The 20,190-nt window shown below is 54.8% G+C and overlaps 2 protein-coding genes across 5 annotated transcripts in view; one reads left to right on the top strand and one right to left on the bottom strand.

Annotated features, from left to right (window-relative positions):
• The first annotated feature begins 678 nt into the window (after positions 1-678).
• C11H19orf81 (chromosome 11 C19orf81 homolog) lies at positions 679-11,381 on the top strand. The gene is made up of 6 exons (XM_049901528.1): positions 679-745; positions 7,613-7,685; positions 7,789-7,909; positions 9,596-9,735; positions 10,716-11,042; positions 11,184-11,381. The coding sequence occupies exons 1-5, from the start codon at positions 679-681 to the stop codon at positions 10,909-10,911; spliced, it is 597 nt and encodes a 198-aa protein (XP_049757485.1). The 3' UTR covers positions 10,912-11,042; positions 11,184-11,381.
• A 1,972-nt stretch (positions 11,382-13,353) lies between these two features.
• Positions 13,354-20,190, bottom strand: part of SHANK1 (SH3 and multiple ankyrin repeat domains 1) — a 65,814-nt gene continuing 58,977 nt past the window's right edge. For all 4 annotated transcript variants that reach the window (XM_049901555.1, XM_049901554.1, XM_049901557.1 and 1 more), the window contains 2 exons: positions 16,300-19,408; positions 13,354-14,347 (listed from right to left, as the gene is read on the bottom strand). In XM_049901555.1, the coding sequence (XP_049757512.1) occupies positions 13,630-14,347; positions 16,300-19,408 (3,827 nt within the window). In that variant the 3' untranslated portion in view covers positions 13,354-13,629. The remainder of the gene's footprint in view (positions 14,348-16,299; positions 19,409-20,190) is intronic.

Genomic DNA, 20,190 nt, shown 5'->3' with positions numbered 1-20,190 from the left:
ACAGGGGAGAGGGGGCGGCTAAAGGAGGTGGAAGAGGCAGATATAACAGAAGAGACATGGGGAAAGAGAAGAAAAGGAGACTGGATAGAGACGGGGAGAACCTTAGGGAGAATGATCAATCTAGAGGGGGTGATAGGGTTAGAGAGAGGCACAGAAATATGAAGAGAGGGAGGGAAGGGGGCTTGAGGAGATGTTGGGGAAACTGACAGAGACTGGGGTGATGCAGCGAGGGAAGGGGAGCGAAATGGGGAGGAAGGGAATAGAGAAATCATATGAGAGTGGAGGAGAGATGGTGAGAGAAAGGGGAGGTAGGGGAAGAGAGATGGGGAGAGAGTGGGAGGGCAGGGCTGAGAGACAGAAAGGGGGGCAGAAGGGTGGAGAGAGAATGAGGAACAGAGATGGAAAGAAGAAGGTGGGAGGAGAGACTCTTCAGGACAGGGAGTGATAGGGGAAGAGACTGGACAACGTGGAAGAAGGGATTGGGACGCACAGGGAGTCACTGAGGTTAGGAGAACCAGGATCCCTATCTGGTCTCAGCCTTCCAGTTCAGCCATATTGTTGTCCCAGGGCTTCAAAGAGAAGGAGGAAGTATCATCGGGGAAAAGAAGCTGGGGTGGGTGACCCAGTCAGAGCTCTTGTCCCCACCCGCCTGAGACATCCCCCACCCACCTTCCCAGGATGCAGCCAGAGGTGGAGCCTCTGCGTTCCTCCACCATGGGGAATCCCAGCATACACAGAGAGGCAGGTACTGAGAGACAGAGTGTGTGTGTGTGTGTGTGTGTGTGTGTGTGCGCGCGCGCGCGTATATTCCCTTCATCCATGGATCACATGGTAGCCTTTGCTCTCATTGTAGCCTTAAGTGAGTCACTGGTCCTCCAAACAGAGTCACGCCAGACTCCCATATCAACCAAGTTATGGGCAGTGACCCTTGGAAGTCAAACTACATTTCCCATGAACCTCTGCAGTCCGCTGGCCAATGTTCAGGACCTAGAACTATACTTCCCATGAGCATCTGAGGCCCAAACAACTCTTCTGAGGCCATTATTCCCCAAGACACTCCTCCTTAGTTCCCACTTTTGGATGGCCCCACTGCCAACCTGGTCACCCAGCCAGACCTTCCTCACCCTGATATTCCCTCCTTACCTTCCCCCATTTCCTTCTCACAGTTCATCAGCCCCCAACCCCATCTTCCTGTCCCCCTGCCTCTCTCTGCCCCGTCCCTTCCTGTCCTCACAGCCCTGGTTCAAGTCTTGTCCTCTTCTGCATGGACCTTCTCTCCATCTCCTTTCAGACCTCTAGTTTCTCCCCTCCAATTCACCACCCATATGGCTTCAGAGTGGTCTTTCTGACACTCAGAGCTCACTCCATCTCTCCCCCTGCTTACACTCCTCCTGTGGCTCCCCATTACCCTCATAATAGAGTCCCAGGCCTTGGTCTGACATTCGGGGCCTCTCATGGTCTGATCCATGCTGACAACTTCAGGCTCAAATTCTAGGGCTTCCTACTTGCACTCTCTGCTCTAGTTCACCCACCCACCCATCCGTCTGTCCGTCCGTCCATCCATCCATCCATCCACTCTTTCAACATTTATTGAGTAATGTCTCTGTAAGGATGCCTTTGGCTGCAGGTAACAGAATATACCATGGACTGCCAAAAGAATGAACAAATCTGTCTTGGAAGAAGTACAGACAGAATATTCCTTAAAAGTGAGGATGGCGAGACTTTGTCTCACTTACTTTGGACACGTTATCAGGAGGGACCAGTCCCTGGAGAAGGACATCATGCTTGGTAAAGTAGAGGGTCAATGAAAAAGAGGAAGACCCTCAACAAGATGGATTGACACAGTGACTGCAACAATGGGCTCAAACATAATAACGATTGTGAGGATGGTGCAGGACCAAGTAGCATTTTGTTCTGTTGTACATAGGGTCACTATGAGTTGGAGTCAACTCAATGACACCTAACAACAACAGAAAACTAAAGAACTCTGGTGGTGTAACGGTTAAGCACTTGGCTGCTAACTGAAAGTTTGGCAGTTCAAACCCATCCAGCTGTTCTGTGAGCAAAACACCTGGCAAACTGCTTCGGTAAAGATTACATCTTAGGAAACCCTACAGGGCAGTTCTACTCTGTCACATGGGGTTGCTAAGAGTCAAAATCAACTTAACTGCAACCTAACGACAACAGAAAACAGGACTTAGTATTGGTGTAAAGAATAGGAAAGCTATGTCACCCAAAAAGAAGCCCAGAGGTGGGGCAGGGCTTGTCAATGAGGACCCAGATTTTTTTTTAATTCCTGGCTTTTATTCCAGAATATGCCAACTTTGCACACCAACTTATTTACCTCATTGTCACAAGATGGGTGTCACAGTTCCAGGCACCACCTGCAGAGGTCTCCATTTTACAAACCAGAATCTTCAAACTGACCTCTCCTCACATGTCATTGGCTAGCACGCAGTCACCTGCCTACTCCTAAATCAATCCCTGGCGAGAAGGCTAGGATTATCATGATTATTTTAGTCGGGGTCCTCAACTCTGGCTGCGCATCAGGTGGGGTGATTTAAAAAAATATATCTATACCTAACCCCACCTCAGGCCCAACGTAATCAGAACCTCTGGACTAGGCTGGCATCTGTATTCTCTGAATGTGTGCCAGGTAATTCTGATGAATGGTGAGGGCTGGGAGGCATTGCTTTAGACTGGGTGGTTCCCTAAGGGAACTGGGCACAAGGGGGTGAAATGAATCTTCCCCAAGTGGGGGAAGAAGGGTGGGAATGGCTATCGGGTCTCCTACTGTAGCCAGGTACTATCCTAAGCACAAGAAGCCCTGGTGGTGTAACAGGTAAGCACTTGGCCACTAACTGAAAGGTTGGCGGTTCAAATCCACCCTGCAGCTCTGTGGGAGAAAGACCCGGCAATCTGCTTCCATAAAGACTACAGCCTAGAAAGCCCTATGCGGCAGTCCTACTCTGTCACATGGGGTCACTATGAGTTGAAATTGACTTGACAGCACCCAACAACAACATCCTAAGCACAGAGAACATCCCGATGGTAAAACAAAAACCACCTCTCTGCTCTTGGTTCTTTTAGTGCCTTTGACCAAAACCCAAAAAACAAACCCATTGCTGTCCAGTCAATTTCGACTCATAGTGACCTTATAGGACAGAGTAGAACTCCCCCACAGGGTTCCCAAGGTTGTAGTCTTTACAAATGGAGCCCTGGTGGCACAGTGGTTAAAGTGCTTTGCTCCTAATCGAAGGGTTAGCAGTTCGAACCCACCAGGAGAAAGATGTGGCAATCTGCTTCTGTAAAGATTTACAGCCTTAGAAACCACAGGGGGCAGTTCTACCCTGTCCTATAGGGTCACTATGAGTTGGAATTGATGTCGGAATCCACCTGATGGCAGTGGATAGTCTTTGCAGTAGCTGATTGCCCCATCTTTCTTGGCAGCTGAGTGCTTAACTGCTGCGCCATCAGGGCTCCTTAGTGCCTCTGAAGGTACCTTTACTTTGGAGACCCCACTCCACACCACCTCCAACCGAGACCAAGGCACCCACATAATGAATATAGTTTAGGTACAGCTCCAGAAAAATTGAGCACAACTGAGTTCATCAGCTAATTGGCCAGCTTCATAGACCTTCTAATCAACATTTATTTATTCCAGTTTTCCTGTTTTCTTTGGAGCCAATGACACTTTTAGTTTATTATGTTGCAAACTTCTACACAGGCTGCTAGAAAGCTCATGGGTCCCAAGTACTTTGCCTGTGGTGCCTAATGGATGAAATGACTCAGCTCGTTCTTATGCAGGGAGGGGGCCATGAAACATGCCATCTCACAAATAATTAATAACCTATGAATGCAATAAGCATTTCTTAGTCTCGGGGCTGAAAGAGTTCTGGGAAGTTCCTACAGCCAACCATGCTTTCTTTTGCGTAAACACCTTTGCCTATGTTGGTCCCTTTGCATGAAACACTACTTCTCCCTGTCACCTCCTTACTTGAGCAAACTCCTTTACTTAGGTCTTTGTACAGGCATCACCTCCTCTGGGGAGCCTTCCAGGACTGCCCCCAGGCTGGGCTTCCCCTCCACTTCATGACACCTCCACTATGTCATATATTGTTCTTTATAACGATTGGCTCCTCCACTGACTAGGAGCTCCCTGAGGGCTGGGGCAGGGTCGCATTTATCTCTTGGTCTCCAGCATCCTCCAAGGCACACAAGAAGCCTGAAAGATACCTGTTAAAGCTTGAAATTGGTGCATTTACTCAAAAAGTCAATACACACTTACTTTTTAAAAATTACTATTCTATTTTTGGTGAAAATATACACAGCAAAACCCACTCCCATTCAATAGCTTCTAGATATAATCAGTGATGTTGATTACATTCTTCACATTGTGTCAACATTCTTGTTATTTCTGTTCTAGTTGTTTCACTCCCCTTGACTTAAACTCACTGCCCCTGTCCCCCAACATTCTTCTCTATGCTTTACAACAGCTGCTGTTCATGTGGTCTTAAATAGATTTTTTTTTTTTTTAAAAAAAAAGGAACGCAATACTTCTGGGAAGACAATCTTTACTTTTTGAGCTAAACTGTTACTTAGTTTAAAGGTGACCTCAGGGGATAGTTTTGATTCAAGGTTTGAAGAGTAACTCAGGGCAATAACTTCAGAGACTCCTCCAGCCTCACTAGGTCCAGAAAGTCCAGATTCTTTAAGAATTTGAAGTCCTGCTCTGCATTTTTTCTCCCTTTCTATCAGGATTCATCTATTGTGTCCCTGAATACATACTTACGTTTAAATTTATACTTTTTATTAGTTTAGTTACACATATCCACTTAAACTAATATATTACAATTGCTATTTCAATTTAGAAATATTTCTGATTTCATGACAAACTAATTTATTTCCATTTTTCATACCTATCTTTGATTTTTATCTTTGATATTGCTAAAGTCACTTTTCAAGTTGCTTAACACACTTGTCCAGGTTACATCATTTTTATTATTGAGCTCTGGGGGCACAATGGCTAAGCGCTTGGCTGCTAACCAAAAGGTCGGTGGTTCGAACTCACCAGCTGCTTGGCAGGAGAAAGATGTGGTAGTCTGCGCCAGTAAAGATTATGGCCTTGGAAGCCCTATGGGGCAGCTCTACTCTGTCCTATAGGGAAGGGTCACTATGAGTCAGAATGGACTCGACAGCAACAAGGGTTTTTGTAACAGAAACTTACAAGATGTGGCAATGGGAGGGACTATATACATGTAGTTGTTGTGATTGTTAAGTGGGCATATTTCAGAAGATGACTGTGCTTGCAGGATGGAAGGGAGGCCAGTATGGCTGGAGGACAAGGATCAGAGAAGTCAACAGGGGTGGGCACATTCAGGGCCTCACAGGCCAGCGCTTTTCAACCGTTAATGTGAATACAAACTGCAGGGGATCTTGTTAAAATGCAAATTCTGGTCCAGTGGCCCCAGACCACTCACTGGGGAGTAAGGCTGTCAACCTCAGTGAGGACTTGATCCTGAGAGCAAGAGGAAGGGTCTGGTGGTTTGTAAGCATGGAGTGATGAGTTTAAAGATCCCACCACTCTCCAAATAAAGAATATCACTGGTGAGTACTGTGCTCCTTTAAAAAGTCCTCTGCTGTATACAAAACCAAATGGTCAACAATGACTTTAAAACAAAGATGAGAAGGTAATCCGGTAGGGAAACTAGATGAATGGAAATGGAACGACCAGAATGGAAATAATGAGAATGTTCACGCATTGCAAAAACCGTGACCAATGTCACTGAACAATTTGTGTAGAAAGTGTTGAATAGGAACCTAAGCTGCTGTGTAAACCTTCATTGAAAACACAATAACATATCATAAGAAGAAAAAAAAAAAAAAGGATCCCACCAGCTGCCCTGGGGAAGCAGTTGGAAAGTGGGGTGACAGAGAACAGAGAGGTGTACTCATTATGGTACAAGCTAAGCTGTGTCGATGCCTCGAAGTTAAAGACCCAGGAGTACACCTGTGGCAGTGTGCTAGAGATAGCCTGTGCTGGCTCATGAGACCCAATTGTTTGTACTCGGCAAGCTGGTTGTTTAAACTGTTGCTAGCTTGAAATTGACCGTGGTGGGAGTACTGACACCATGGGAATTGGCAAATGCTGCACATCTCTATATGTGTGTGTTTTAAGAGCTGGTTGTGAAACATTTACCAGTACAGCAACACCTATAGTCAAACAAAGTTGAGTTTATTGACTTGTCATGGGGGAGACCACACACCATGGGAGTCCATGGTGGCTCCATAGAGGGTATTGTTAGCTGTCACTGAGTTGGCCCTGACTCATGTGACCCTGTGCACAACAGAACAAAATGCTGCCCAGTCCTGTGCCATCCCCATGATCAGTTGAGGATCAGACTATTGTGATCCACAGGGTTTTACTGGCTGATTTTCAGAAGCAGATCACCAGGCCTTTCTTCCTAGTCTGCCTTAGTCTGGAAGCTCGGTATCATAGCAAAATGCAGGCCTCCACTGATGGACAGAGCATAGCTGTGCGTGAGGTACACTGGGTGGGAATTGAACCCAGGTCTCCTGCACAGAAAGCCAGAATTTTACTATTTGACCACTACTGCCTACACAAGAGGGTGTTAGGACCCGTTGCCGTTGAGTTGATTCCAACTCTTGGTGACCCCATGTGTTACAGAGAAGAACTGCCCCATAGGGTTTTCTTGGCTATAATCTTTATTGGAGGAGCCCTGGTGGTGCAATGGTTAAGTGCTTGGCTGCTAACAGTAAGGTCAGCAGTTCAAACCCACTAGTGGCTCCATGGAAAAAAAAAAACTTGGTGATCTGCTCCCACAAAGATTACAGCCTAGGAAACTCTATGGGAAAGTTCTACTCTGCCTACTCATCACTATGAGTTGGAATCGACTGGACAGCACATAAAAATAACGGTCTCTATGGAAGCAGATCGCCATGTCTTTCCTCCACAGCACCACTCGGTGGGTTCAAACAGCCAACATTTAGGTTAGCAACAGGTTGCAAACCGCTTGTGCCACCCAGGGGCCATAAGAGGGTATTGGAGAGGGCCTGTAGGAGTTGGACTGTGTTGGGTGATTCTGGGGAGGGTTCAAGGAAGCAGGGCTTTGCTCTGAGTTGGATGTGGCCAGGATGTGGGGCAGGTCTGTGACTGCGTGTCTTGATTCTCTTCAGAAGCAGGAGGAATGACGGAGCTAATGCTATGGTTGGTGAAGAAGTAGCTATCGAAGTTCTCAGCAGGATGAGTGGTTGTTGTTGGATGTCCTCAGCCTGATTCCCACTCATAGAGACCCATGTGACAGAGTAGAATTGCCCCATAGGGTTTTCTAGGCTGTAATCTTTACGGAAGCAGACCACCAGGTCTTTATCCTGCGAGCTGTTGAGTGGGTTGAACTGCCAACCTTTTGGTTAGCAGCTGAGCTGTTAACCATTGTGTCACAGGGCTCCTTAAAATGGATAGTGTTTGGTCATTTTGTGGTTTGCACAATGTTTGTGCTGTGTTGTATTGAGACATGATTCCAGGGCAGCTGTATTTTTGTCTTGATCCATCAAGTGCTCAGGACACTGATGTTGGGTTCTCCGTTCCCAGGAGCCCTCCTTGTGGACCCTGAGACTCCAGAGGAGATGCAGACTTGCTGCCTAAGCAGGCCCACCAAATCCTCGTGAGTAGCCCCTGACCCCCTGACCTCTAACCTCAGCTCCCCCCAGTGCTGATGGCAGTGACCCCTGACCTTCGAGGTCCCTGCCCATTTGCTCTTGTCCCAGGAAGCAGCACCTGCGACAGGTCATTGCAGAGTACGAGGCCCTGGACCGCGAGCTCCCATGCATCCGGAAGTTCCCCACACCGCCTGCTGCCCAGCCCCTGTGCCTCTGCATGGAGACCTTGGTGAGGGCCCACAGACCCCAGTACCCGCACAGTTGGGGTGGGGAGGTGTGAAGAACAGAGGTGCAGAGCGAGTTAGATGGGATGAAATCCAGGCTCTGCAGCTTACCAGCTGTGGGCCCGGCACCACCAGGACAGTTGACTGGAAATTGACTGAGTTTGTCAAAGGGTCACAGTTTATCACTGCTGATCCCAGAGGGGAGAGCATGGGGTGAGGAGGGAGGGGCTGAAGGGAAGAAAGAGGGAGAACTGAGGAATGGGGGAACCAAGGGGCAGGGAGGGGGGACAGAGGGGCAGGGGGAGGGGGTACCAATGTACAGAGGAGGAAGACTGAGGGGTAGGGAGGGGAGACTGAGAGACAGAGATTAGGGACTGAGGGACAGGGAGAAGGAGGTCAAAGAGCAGAAAAAAGGGAACTGAGGGGTAGAGAGAGGAGGACTGAGGGACAAAAAGGAGGAGACTGATAGGGGGAGGGAGACAGAGGCGCAGAGAGAAGGGAAGATTGAAGACAACAGGCATCCTGCTAATCTAATATGAAATTCCGTAAAGTTTACAAATATCACAAAAACTCATTTTTAAAAAGTCCATGTTTTTGTCAGATTCAGCGAACTTTGGCCATCCTTGTCCTCAGCCAGAGGAGGCAGAGATAGGGTCTCTCACTTGAGGGTGGACAGGATTGAATGAGGAGAGCTGATTTAAGGGCACTTTTTTTTTTTACTGAGCACTGACTGTGCACTCAGATGCTAACTGAAAGTTTGGAGGTTCTAGTCCACACAGAGGTGCTTCAGAAAAAAGGCCTGGCAATCTACTTTCCAAAAATCAGCCATTGAAAATGCTGTAGAACGAAGTTCAATTCTAACACGTGGGGTGGGGGGATGGGGGCAACAAGAGTAGGAATCAACTGTTTTTTTTTTTTTTTTACTGTGCGCCAGGCAGCAGCCTCAGAGGCACTCTCCTGGCTGATCTTTGAGGCTTTACTGCAACACAAGGATTGCTGTCCTCCTTTTATGATCAACCTCCACCCCATTGCTCCTCCTCTTTGTGGCTTTGGAAAGACCCCCCCTTACCTGCCACCCCAGGCTTGTCATGATTTCGTTTTTAGTCCTCTGCAATTTTATATGCTATGACAGTTGTATGTTACCTTTGACCTGCAAATCTCGTGCTAAAAATGTGGCTACTGATGATCCATATATTTTTTTCTGAATGAATGAAATAGATTGACAAGAAGTCAAATCCCCCGTGACCCTTAGCTTTTGACAAACCGAACATTCCTTAAATGGCTAATATGGAGGTGGTGGGGGACAAGAAAAATGGACAACTGAAAACCTCACAGAATTCTAACTTCAAGAGCTGTTAAAAGCTTGCCAGCCAGTACAGGTTGCTGGAAAATCTTCGGTAGATTGGTAAAGGTTGCAAAACAGGTTAATCATTTAGCCAAGTTGTGGTTGACTTTTGGTCAATTGGCTCAGTGAGAATTGATTTTTTGGAGGATGACCTAGAGTGGCAGTAGATGCTTTCTACTTGCGAGCCCCTGCTCCCCACCCCCACAGAGCGACAGGACCCTAGGAGATCCCTGTACCTCAGTGCACCTGGACTCTGATACTTTCCGCAGGTGGGGTCTAGCGTGGGGACTTCTGAAGCCGGATCGAACTCGGGTGTTGCGGAATAAAACTTTCTCTCGACTCCCAGCCCGAGGCGGACTTTACCCACCTGGATGTGTTGGAGGCGCTAGAGGCCGAGCTACCTGGGGCCATGGAGAGCGGGCGCGTGAGCAGTATCCGCTTTGAAAACATGAATGTCATCTGTGGGACCGCAGGGCGCCGGGACCGGTGAGCCTGTCGCGGGGGCGGGGCCGGGAGCGACGTGCGGGGCGGGGCGGTGAGCTCAGGAGGGGGCGGGGCCAGAAATGATGGGAGGGGCGGGCGACTGTCAGGGCGCTGAGGGGGCGGGGCCGGGAACTGCCGGAAGGGACCGGGCGGTGGTTAGCTCCGTAAGGGGGCGGGGCTGGGAGTAAACTCAGTGAGGGGGCGGGGCCTGGAGCTACAGGGAGGAGCCGGACAGTGCTGTGCTCAGTGAGGGGGCGAGCAAGAAGTGGGCTCGGCGAGGGGCGGGGCCGGGGTAAGTCGGCGGGGGGCGGAGCCGAGAACCACGGGGAGAGGAGGGGCGGAGGTGAGCTCAGTACCGGAAGGAAGACGGCGAGGTGAGGGGTTGAGTGTGACAGTTCGGAGGGCAGTGAGGGACGGGGCCTGAGGTGAAGGAAGTAAAGGGGCGGGGCTGCGAGCAACGGAACGGTTACGCGGAGAGGTGGGCGGGACTAGAGTCAGCGCAGTGAGGTGGCGCAGAGGGAGTGCGCTAAGGGGGCGGGGCCAGGTGAGATCAGGGGGAAGGCGGGATCTATAGTAGGAGTCCGACTACGATTGAACCATATAGGGGCGGCGATGCGCGAGACCGAGGCAAGGGGTGGACGGAGCCTGGAATGGCAGTTACGAGGGGGTGGAGCCTTGACTGAGCACATTGTAGGGGCGGGGCTGGGCGGGGCCAGACCAAGTCAGGGGGCGGGGCCGGGCGGGACGGAAATATGGGGGCAGGTCCAGATCGAGTGAGGGGGCGGGGCCCAGAATTACCCAGGTGAGGGCTCGAGGCGACTTACGGGAGAGGGCAGGGTTGCAAAGAAAGCCAGGGACGGAGTAACCGGTGGACTCACCGGAGTCGGTAAGTCGACACAAGGACTAGCCAGGGGCCACCAGCGAGTTCCCCTTCCGTCTCTGCCCCGCCCCTTTCCTCTCGGCTCCGCCTCCCCTCCCCGCAGGTGGCTCATCACGGTCACTGACTTCCAGACTCGCTCGCGCCTGCTGCGCTCTGGGCTCAGTCCTCGCGGGCTCGCGCACCAGCTCGTGCGACACGACGAGCTGCTGCTGGGCGATTACCGCCTGCACCTGCGTCGCTCTCTGGCCCGACGGCGCATGCTCGAGGCCCTGGGGGCGGAGCCGAACGAGGAAGACTGACGCGTGGGGGCGGGCCCTGGCTGCGCTAGCACACCGCCCCGCCGGCTTCGGCGACTCCACCCCTGCCCAGGAAGAAAAGGGGCGTGGCCTACCCAGGAAGGAGGCGTGGCCGGCTCAAGGGGGTGGATACTGTGAGTTTAATTATAAAGAATGACCTGGTACAAAAGCCATTTCTCTCTGCAAAATCTTGGTGGGGAGTCAGGGGGAGGAAGGTGATGGGAGGTAGGGACGAACCCCCATATTATAATGCCGACTCTCTAATCTTCCCCCAGCCCCTGCAATGGACACGTGGGTCCTCGTCCCTTGAGGGGTAAACTGAGGCCCGAGAGAGGGAAGATCTGGGCGCTGGGGCTTTCCAAGAGTGCCCACCACTGTCTCAGCGAGAACCAGACGTCCTGACCCGCCCCGCTCTTCTTCCCTCTCCCGCCCTCCCTTGGAAGACAATTTTTGGGCTTTTATTTCAGGGTTTTTTCCAGGATTTTTTGTGTTCTAGGGTTTTTTTTTTTAATATTCTTCTTTTGTTATTGTTCCTCTTTTTGCTGTGTCTCCTCACTGCCCCGCGCTGACCCCCATCCAATTCCCTCCCACCCCACCCTATCTCTCCTCCCCCCTCCCCACCCCCTACACCCTCCCCCAACCCCGCGGCACCAATCCAGAATGAACAAGCCCTTGATAGATGGGCGCCGCGCAGGCCCCCTGCGGACGGGGGCAGCCGACACGAGGGAGGGGGCGGGTAGGGGCCCAACGCGATCTCCGCCCGGTTTGCCACCCTCCCCCCTCCCACAACCCTCCCACAAGGTACCCCGCAGATCCCTGACGTGGTGAGGGGAGGGGGCTGCAAGCCCTCCCCCCGTGGACGGAGCGCCCCCCCCTTGGGGGTAGGGGGCAGCAGAAGGGGAATGGGCTTGGGGGGAAGGAGGGGGAGCTCCCTTCTTTGGCAGCTGAACATGGGGGGACCTGAGGGCGAGGCCCTCCTCCCTTTACCCACAGCAGGAGAGGGGGCTTTCTAGGGGAAGGGGTGGCTTAAAATTCCAAAGCCCCAGGAATGAGGGGAGGGGGGCGTGCGGGAGAAGAAGAGCCATGCTGGAGGGAGAGGGGGGTCTCTTGGAGAGAGAGAAAGGTTAGGAGGGGGGAGGAACTTCGTGCAGAATGGATGGACAGATGGCCCAGGAAGGACCCTGAAGGGGGGGGCGATGAGAGGCTTGAGGCAGGGAAAAGAAGAATGGCGGAAGCACGGTTTGCAGGAAGCAAATGAGCATAAGGTCCTCTCTCACCAGGAAGAGCAGAGAGTGCAAGGAGGTAAGAGATGATGAGTGAATAAGAGTAGGGTGCCAGGGAAAGAAACAACAGATCAGCCCGAGTGTGTGAGATGAGTGTGCAACAGGAAGGAGATGGTGGAGAGCAGGAGTTCTCCAAAAGAAGGAATAAGTAGAAAGACAAGAATGAATGTGCAGCCAAGTCACGGTGTGCAAGAATGTTGTTGCGGGGGGGGGGAAGCCTGCAAGAAAGCAAGTGAAAGTGCTGGGAGGATGCATGTGCAAGTGGGCTCACTAAACAATAAAGAGTGAAGATGGATAAACATCTGAGAAAGAAGGGTGCAAGGGAGTGAGTGCCTGGCAGAAACAGAAGGATTTGAGAGAGAAGGTGTGCAAGGGGTGTGATCAGAAGTGACAGTGCAAAGAGGACAAGGAGGAGAGGTGTAGGTTGTGACTATGGGAGGGAGAGGTGGGGTAAGAGTAGGAATTTGGGGGTTACAGAATAAGAAGGGGAAAGTGAGTGTGTAAGTGCAAGAAAATGGCAGTAAGAATGTGTTAGGACAGGTGTAAACAATAGCATGTGTGCAAGGGCTGAACAAAGAGAAGGGCACCACAGAGAATAAATATGTGTGCACGGAGTCCATGAGCCAGTGAGGGAAAGTGTGCCCCAAGTGTGTCTGCAACAAGGGTCCAGAGATTTCAGGAAGTGGGGTGTGCAAGGGACAGCTCATGGGACAAGAATGTAAGCAAGAGCCAGAGAGAGCAGAGGGCATGGAGCATGTCAACAGTAATGCAACGTGTGTGAGAAAAGCAGTGTGTGTTTGAGAGCTGAGTGGGCCTAGAGAGAGCCGTAGGTGAAGGTGGGCTTGTGCAAGAGAGCGAGAGGGCAAATTTGTGCAAAATTGCAGCCCAGGGAGGGGAGGGGCAGGGGAGAGAGGCAAGCAGGCGTGCAAAGGAGCGTGCAAGAGGCTGGGGGCAGCTGTGTGGGGAGAGTGGAAGGGGGGAGAGCTGAGGGGCTTGGAGAGGGGCGGAAGGGTTGTTAGAGGGGCGGCAGGTGGTGGAATCTGAGGGCACCCCCTTCCCTTGCGGCTTGGGGAATGGCCCCCATCCCATCAGGCTCAGGGTTGACCCTCTATGGCTCTGTCTGTCCCCCCCAAAAGTCGACCCTTCCCTCCTTAATCTCCCCTCTGTAACTCTTTCCATCCCCCCTTCACACACACACACACGCACGCACGCACGCACGCACACGCACAGAGTCATGTGTCAGCTGCCCCCTCCTGTGAGGTGCAAATGTCCAGCCGGACTGGCCACCTGGTGACTTCTGGCCTTGGGGAATAGGGCAGGGCGCGGTTTCAGCAGAGTCCCTGGCCCAGGGCAGGGAGGATGACAGTCAGGGGTCAGAGGTCAAGAGGCCAATAGGCTCAGGGGTTCTGTGGACGGGCTGGTCCGCCCAGCCCAGCCATCACCTCTCCAGGAAAAACTTCAGGGCTCGGTCAATATTCATTCGGTGGCCCACCCTGGTCACACCCAGATCGACGTAGTCCTCCTTGGTCAAGGCGGGCAGGTGGGAACCATCAATCTCGTGGTCCAGGAACCGGGCTCGGTGCTCAGCCAAGCCCAGCCACTCCAGCCAATCCGCCACGTCAAACTTGGTCCAGAACCCCAGGGGTTTAGCGCCAAACGGCTTGTCCGGGGGCAGCGAAAGCAGGCGGGTTGGTGAGAGGGAGCGGGAGGCCCCCGACAAGGCCCCCCCAAGGCCCCCAGATATCCCCGGGTGGGGCGGCACGAAGACAGGAGCAAAAGGATCAGTTGAGCCTCCTGCCCCTCCAGTAGGGGAGCCACGGATGTCAAAGAGGCCCGGGTAGAGGGGTCCAGAGGGCAGTATGGGTAGGGATGAGGGTCGTGGAGCAGGGCTGACCTTGTGCTCCGAGGCAGGCAGCAGTGAGGGGCTGGGGGCCCGGCGGAGCAGAGGGGGCCGCATCTCGAACTCTACGCCCTGCAGGTGGCGTGTGGACGTGGAGGATGAGGAAGCCGAGGGCGAGGTGGCCCCCGGGGCCGCAGCAGCTGAAGGGGGGACCCCTGTTCCTGTGGGGAGTGATGGCAGGGGTGGCTTGGGCCAGTTCTGAAACAGGCTGCTGACCGGTTTGGAGAGAAGTGAGGACTGGGAGTCGTCTGAGAGTCTGGAATGTGACAAGCAGGCAGGGGTGGAGGGGAGATGAGGTTTGGAGGGCAAGGGTAGGGGTAATAAAGAGGCAGAGGTCAACGTATAGGGGGAGAGGAAGAGAGACGTGGGGCGGGGTTAGAGAGATGGAGAAGGGAGATGATGAGAGATGGAAGGAGCAAAGGGGTAAGATGAATGTCAGAACAGAAATGAAGGGAGAGAAAGATGAGAGACCAGGGAGAGGGTGACAGTCAAGAGAGATGAAAGAAAAAGAGACATTAAGTGATAATAATAATAACAGCCACCACTTACTGATGCTCACGGTGTGCCAGGCATTGTTCTAAGTGCTTAACATATCGAATCTCAAACTTCCCCATGACAGCCCTGGTGCAGGTTACTATGATTATCAGCACAGAGAGGTTTAAGTAACTTGCCTAAGGACACACAGCCAGAAAGTGGCAGAGCCCGGTTATAGGGCACCAATGTCTGAGCTCTTAACCACTACTCTACACTGCCTTTTGGGTTATGGCCAGTCACAGCAGAGTGGAAGATGGGGAGACAGTGAGAGAGGAACAAAAAGAAGGTGAGCATCCAGGGGAGAGAGATGGAAGGGGACGGGGACAGAGAGAGAGAGATGAGGAGAGGGAGATGAAAGAGAGAAGAAACAAGGGGAGTAAAAGGTTCCCCTTATCCCTTTAGCTCCCTCAAGCATGGTCCCACCGCAGGGCCTTTGCATTGGCTGTTCTCTCTGCCTTGATGACTTTTCCCCCAGGTAGCCGTGTGATTCGCTCCCTCCCCTCCTCTAGTTTCTGCTGAAGTTGCCCATTACTAGAGAGATCTTCTCTAACCATCCCATTGTATTTTTTTCTAGAATGGATACATTAATTTTATTTATTGTCTGCCTCCCCCACCCCCACCCTGTGTTCACCACCACCCTCAACTAGAATATGAGCTTCATGAGGGAAGGGCTTTTCCTGTCTTGTCTGCTCCTGTGGGGTCCCCATCACCCAGAAGGGCACCTCACACATATCAGGTGATAAATGAATAATTGATGCATCTATTGACCAAATTCAGCATCCTCTCTCTACCCAGAATACTTAAGAATAACCAGTGAGTTGCATTAAGGTCTCAGAAGCCTGATAAAACCATGTTCCAATATCAACTGTAAAGATATTAGACCCTAAAATAGAATTAGAATGAATTCTACAGATGGGCAAGGGGATTTAAAAACCTCTCCCTATACTCTCTGTGTCCAAGTCAGGAATGGGATTCCATTTTCCCTAAGACTAGGGGATCCTGAATGGCTCAGAGCTTTATCTGTGGCAGTCCCAGCAAGCTGCATCGGGAAACAGCAGTGGCATCCTGTATTTCCCCCATTTAGACGTTCCTGGGCTTTTGCAAGAGGCCCCACCTTTCCCACATCTCCTGTTCTAACAATGGCCCATCCATCTGTACTCCTCTTGACAGCTCCATTTGGCAGGTACTGTGCTGTCTCCTTTCTGCAGAGAGGAGGGTTCCTGACCTAAGGTCACTCAGGCAGAAAGTGCAGAACTGAGACTGGAACCCAAGCAGCTGGGTTCCAGAACCCACACTCGTGACCACTGTGCCCTAAAGCATTATGTCTTGAACCAGACTGAGTTCAAGGGACTGCCTGATTTCAGGGACTGTCAGACACAACTGACAAACCCACCAAGGAAACAGCCATCAGCAAGTTTTACTCCAGTCTCCTTGGTTAATAACTTCTTTTCCATCAGGGAATGTGGGTTGTCATGAAAATGGCAGGCGACCACAGAAGCGACTGAGATAAAGGGAAGTTTAAAGTATTTGCAAAAGCATGCTCCTTTGAGGGAAACTTCCCACCAGCCAACCGGGGACCCTAAAGGGACACAGCTATGGGGGAGGTGGATTCCGGTACCCACGACATCTGCCCCTCAGGCCTCCGTTGCCAGGCAGCTGCCAGCCCCTGCTCACCTCTGCCGCTGCAGGGAGGAAGTCCTCTCAGGTACATAGCTGGCTCCCCCATGGTGGCTGTCCCCGCTTCCCCCGCTGCCTCCCCGGGCCCAGGGCAGAGCGCCACCAGCTGCTGTGGAGCCCCCAAACTGCTGGAGCTTGGAGCTGAGTTCACTGATGATGCTGGCTTTGACTGTCGCCAAGGCTGAGGCTTGAGGTGGGGCCAAGGGCCCGGGCAGGGGTGGTGGTGGTGGGCCTGGACCCTCCTCCCAAGGTAGCAGCTTTCGAGGCAGGGAGGAGGCTGTTGGCAAGGGCATGGGTGGGCCTTCTGGTTCTACAGACAAGGGACCCCCGGCCACACCTGCTGTCGGGGGTCCTGCACAGCCACTCAGGGCCAGCAGTCCATCGGTTCCAGCCCCTGTCACTGAAACAGTGGGGCTGGTGGGGGTGACCGGGTCCCGGAGTCCACTACTGGGGCCGGGCCGCAGGCCTCCGCTGCTCCCCAGTGCCCTTCCCCTGAGCTTAGAGGGTGTCATGAGCTGCGGGGGGTACGGCGGGCCGGCAGTACTGCTCCCCCCAAAGGCCTGGCCATCCAAGTAGGCCACATAGGTGTCCAGAAGCTCCGGCCCACTGGCCCCAGTGGCCCCACCGGCCCCACCACCCACACCACCCCCTCCGCTGCCGCCACCTTCGGCAGACAGGCTGCTCAGCGTGGAGGCACTGCTGATGGTTTCCAGGGGGTGGTCACTGCTGCTCCGACTATCCACTTCCTCAATGCCAGAATCTGTGCCAGGTGGGGGGTCTGGGCCAGGCTGGGGGGCCGCAGGGGCCGGGGCAGCGGCGGCTGGAGGACCTGGTGGAGAGGGGTCCCCAGGAGTCGTGGGAGCCCCCTGGGTCAGCGTGGCCACCTCACTGTCATAGGAGGTCAAGCTGGATGCGGTGGAGTCCAGGGTAGGAGGAGCAGCGGCGGCCGGGGGTGGCACGGCGGGCAAGGGGGTGGTGGGGGTGGGCAGATCGGGCAGCGGGTGGGGAGGCCCCGGCGTGAGGGGAGACTCGGGCTTTTCGAAGCTGTTGGAGAACTCGAGCGGAGGGGGCAGCGGCTCCACAAAGAGGAATTCGCCGTCCTCCACGTCCACCGAAGGCGCTGGCGGCGGCAGTACCAGCAGGGGGAGCCCGTTCTCTTCGCCGCCTCGCGGGGAGGTGGGTGAGGGCGGCAACGAGCGGCGCGGGCTGGGAGGCGGGACCCCCGGCCCGTCTTCTGCTGGGGGACCCCGTCCGCCCGCCCCGCTGGCCCGCGGCTGGCAATTTTCAAGGAACCGTACGTGCAGGGGCAGCCGCTCCGGCTCTTCAGGGGCGCTGGACCTCCAGGCCTTGCTCACCCCGGGATGGGGGGCCGGGGGCTCAGGCCCCAGCTGCAGCAGGAGGGGTCCGACCCCGGGGGCCGTGGGGGGCAGGCGGTGCAGCAGAGAGCGGCGCGCGGCCGGCGGACTGGCCGGGAGCACCTTCTCCTGGCTGCCCAACCCTGCCCGGTACCCCAGCTCCCGGCGGGCGGGATCCGGGGGGGGCGCCCCCCAGAGACGCAGCACCGGCTCGTGGTGGGCGTGAGGTGAGTGGTGGTGTGGGGTGGGCGGCGGGGCCTCGTAGCGGGGCGATGGGGGCCTGGGAGGGGGCTGGGGGGGTCCGCCGCCCTCTGAGGACTCCTTCAGCGCGCGTTCCCGGGCGGCCAGGGCCAGCCCGAGCGGAGACGCGGGGTCCAGGGCCTTGCCGGTCAGCGGGTGGACCAGCGGCCTGGGAGGCAGGAAGCTGGTGAAGGCGCTGCTGCTCCCGCTGCCCCCGTAGGCGCGGCCGCCTGCTCCGTAGCCCCCGTAGCCGCCGCCACCCGCGGAGCTCCCGGACTCCAACCGCAGGTAGGGCTCGGCGGAGAACATGCCTTCATCGATGGACTTGGAGTGGCGTAGCCGGGGGCCTGGCGGGACCCCTGCACCCAGCCCGGCGTCGCCATCCTCATCCCCCGCATCGGTGGAGAGGAAGAGCGTGGACCTCCGGCGCGCTTCGTTCTGCCAGCCCCCTTCCCTCCGGGCCGCGCCCACTAGGGCGGCTCCGAACTGGCTGGTGAAATCCAGGGTGGCTGGGCCGCTGGGGGAGGCGGGAGTGGGCACGGGCGAGGGGGACGGCGGCACCGGCGACATGGCTGGAGCGGGGCTGGGCGCCGAGGACCCGCCGCCTCCCGCGCCCTCCGCCTGGCTGGGGGGTTCCGCCTCAGTGCTGCTGCCCTGGCTGCTGCGGCCGCTGCTACTGGTGGACGGTGCCTTGATGATGATGGTGGGAATGGGGATGGAATTCTTCTCGGAGGAGGCGGGCGCGGCCGGCTGCGGCTGCGGCTGCGGGGAGGCTGGCGACGTGGGCGACTGGGCTGGCGGTAGGCCGCCGGCGCCCTTTTGGGGCTCGCCCTCGACCTTGGTCTGCTTGACCAGGGGGCCCTTGCGGCCGCGGCCGGAGCGCGCGGGCACGTACATGGCAGCGCTGGCCGCCCGCGGGGGCAGCTGGAAGTAGCGCAGGGCCGGGGCCTGGGAGGGGCCGCTGACCCCGCCGCCGCTGCCGTGGTGGGACGGGGACGGAGCCCCAGGGGTTGGGCTGGGCCCGCCGCCCCGCCAGCCACGCAGGCTGGGCTGGGGACCCAGGGCCAATCGGGGTGGGGGATCATCCGGGGAGCCGCCCGTCTCCATCTCCGGGGGGTGTGGGGGGTGGGCGTGGTGGTGGTGGGGCTGCGGGGGCGGGGCGTGGTGGTGGTGGTGGTGCGGCGGGTGGTGGTGGGCAGGGGGCAGGGGTCCGCTGTGGTATAGGCTCTTCTCCCGGCCCCCCACGCGGGTGTCGGGAGGGGCGGGCCCATCAAAGGAGGAGGGGGAGGAGGCTGGGTGGGGGACCCCTGAGCTGGGGTTGAAGGGGCCTCCCCGGAGGGAGGGGGTGAGGCGGCCAGAGGAGGAAGGGGCAGGTGGTGTGCTGTAGGGGGGCTCTGGAGGGGACGTGGTGGGCGGCGGAGGAATGTCCTCCGACCCAGGCACAGATAGGCTGCGGCTGAACTTCATGGCTGGGGGCGCTAGGTAGGGTCTGTCATCCTCCGCAGCAGCCCCTGGGGGAAAACAGAGGTTCGAGGATGGAGGAGCAGACCTTGGGGGAGTAGGCCTCCCTGCTCCCCTGCCCCACAGAACCACAATACATAACGATGATGATAGCAATGACAATAATGATACTAATAGTATACGAATACTACTACTAATGATGGCATAATACTACTACTCAGTATATGCTCAAAATTTGACATGGATTAGTCCAGAGCTTCCCCAGCCAGCACAAGTCCGCTTGATACAGCCGTAAGGGTTGTGTACTGAACAACAGCAAACAACAGAGGGACCGCAAACCATTTGCCCTCTAGTGGATTCCAACTCGTGTGTCAGAACAGAACTGGGATTTTCAATGGCTGACTTGTCCGAAGTAGATCACCACACCTTTCTTCAGAGGCATCTCTGGGTGGACTTGAACCTCCGACCTTTAGGTTAGTAGCCCAGCACCTTAACCATATGCATCACCCAGAGATTCCAGAGGGAGTAACCAAAAAAAAAAAAAAAAAAAAAACCCAAACCCGTTGCCGAGGAGTCGATTCTGACTCACGGCAACCCTAGAGGGCAGTGTAGAACCGTCCCCATAGGGTTTCCAAGGAGCGGCTGGTGGATTGGAACTGCCAACCTTTTGGTTAGCAGCCATAGGTCTTAACCACTGCACCAGCAGGGCTCCAGAGAGGGGTCAAGGAGGGCCTGAATTTCCTTCCCAAGCCTAGAGAGGGCACCTTTTTCTGATTCGCACAAAGGTGCCCTATATTGTAGTGGTGGCTTGGGATGGGTAAATGTGCCTTGG

Source organism: Elephas maximus, chromosome 11, assembly GCF_024166365.1.
Source record: "Elephas maximus indicus isolate mEleMax1 chromosome 11, mEleMax1 primary haplotype, whole genome shotgun sequence".
NCBI classification, from domain to species: domain Eukaryota; kingdom Metazoa; phylum Chordata; class Mammalia; order Proboscidea; family Elephantidae; genus Elephas; species Elephas maximus.
Note: the sequence above shows the minus strand (reverse complement) of the source record. Positions and strands in the feature narration are given on the sequence as shown.

Coding starts and splice junctions, on each gene's coding strand:
- C11H19orf81 (XM_049901528.1), top strand. CDS start 679: ATGCAGCCAGAGGTGGAGCCTCTGCGTTCCTCCACCATGGGGAATCCC. Junction 7,686..7,788: donor AGCAGGCCCACCAAATCCTC/GTGAGTAGCCCC, acceptor CTCTTGTCCCAG/GAAGCAGCACCTGCGACAGG. Junction 9,736..10,715: donor ACCGCAGGGCGCCGGGACCG/GTGAGCCTGTCG, acceptor CCCTCCCCGCAG/GTGGCTCATCACGGTCACTG.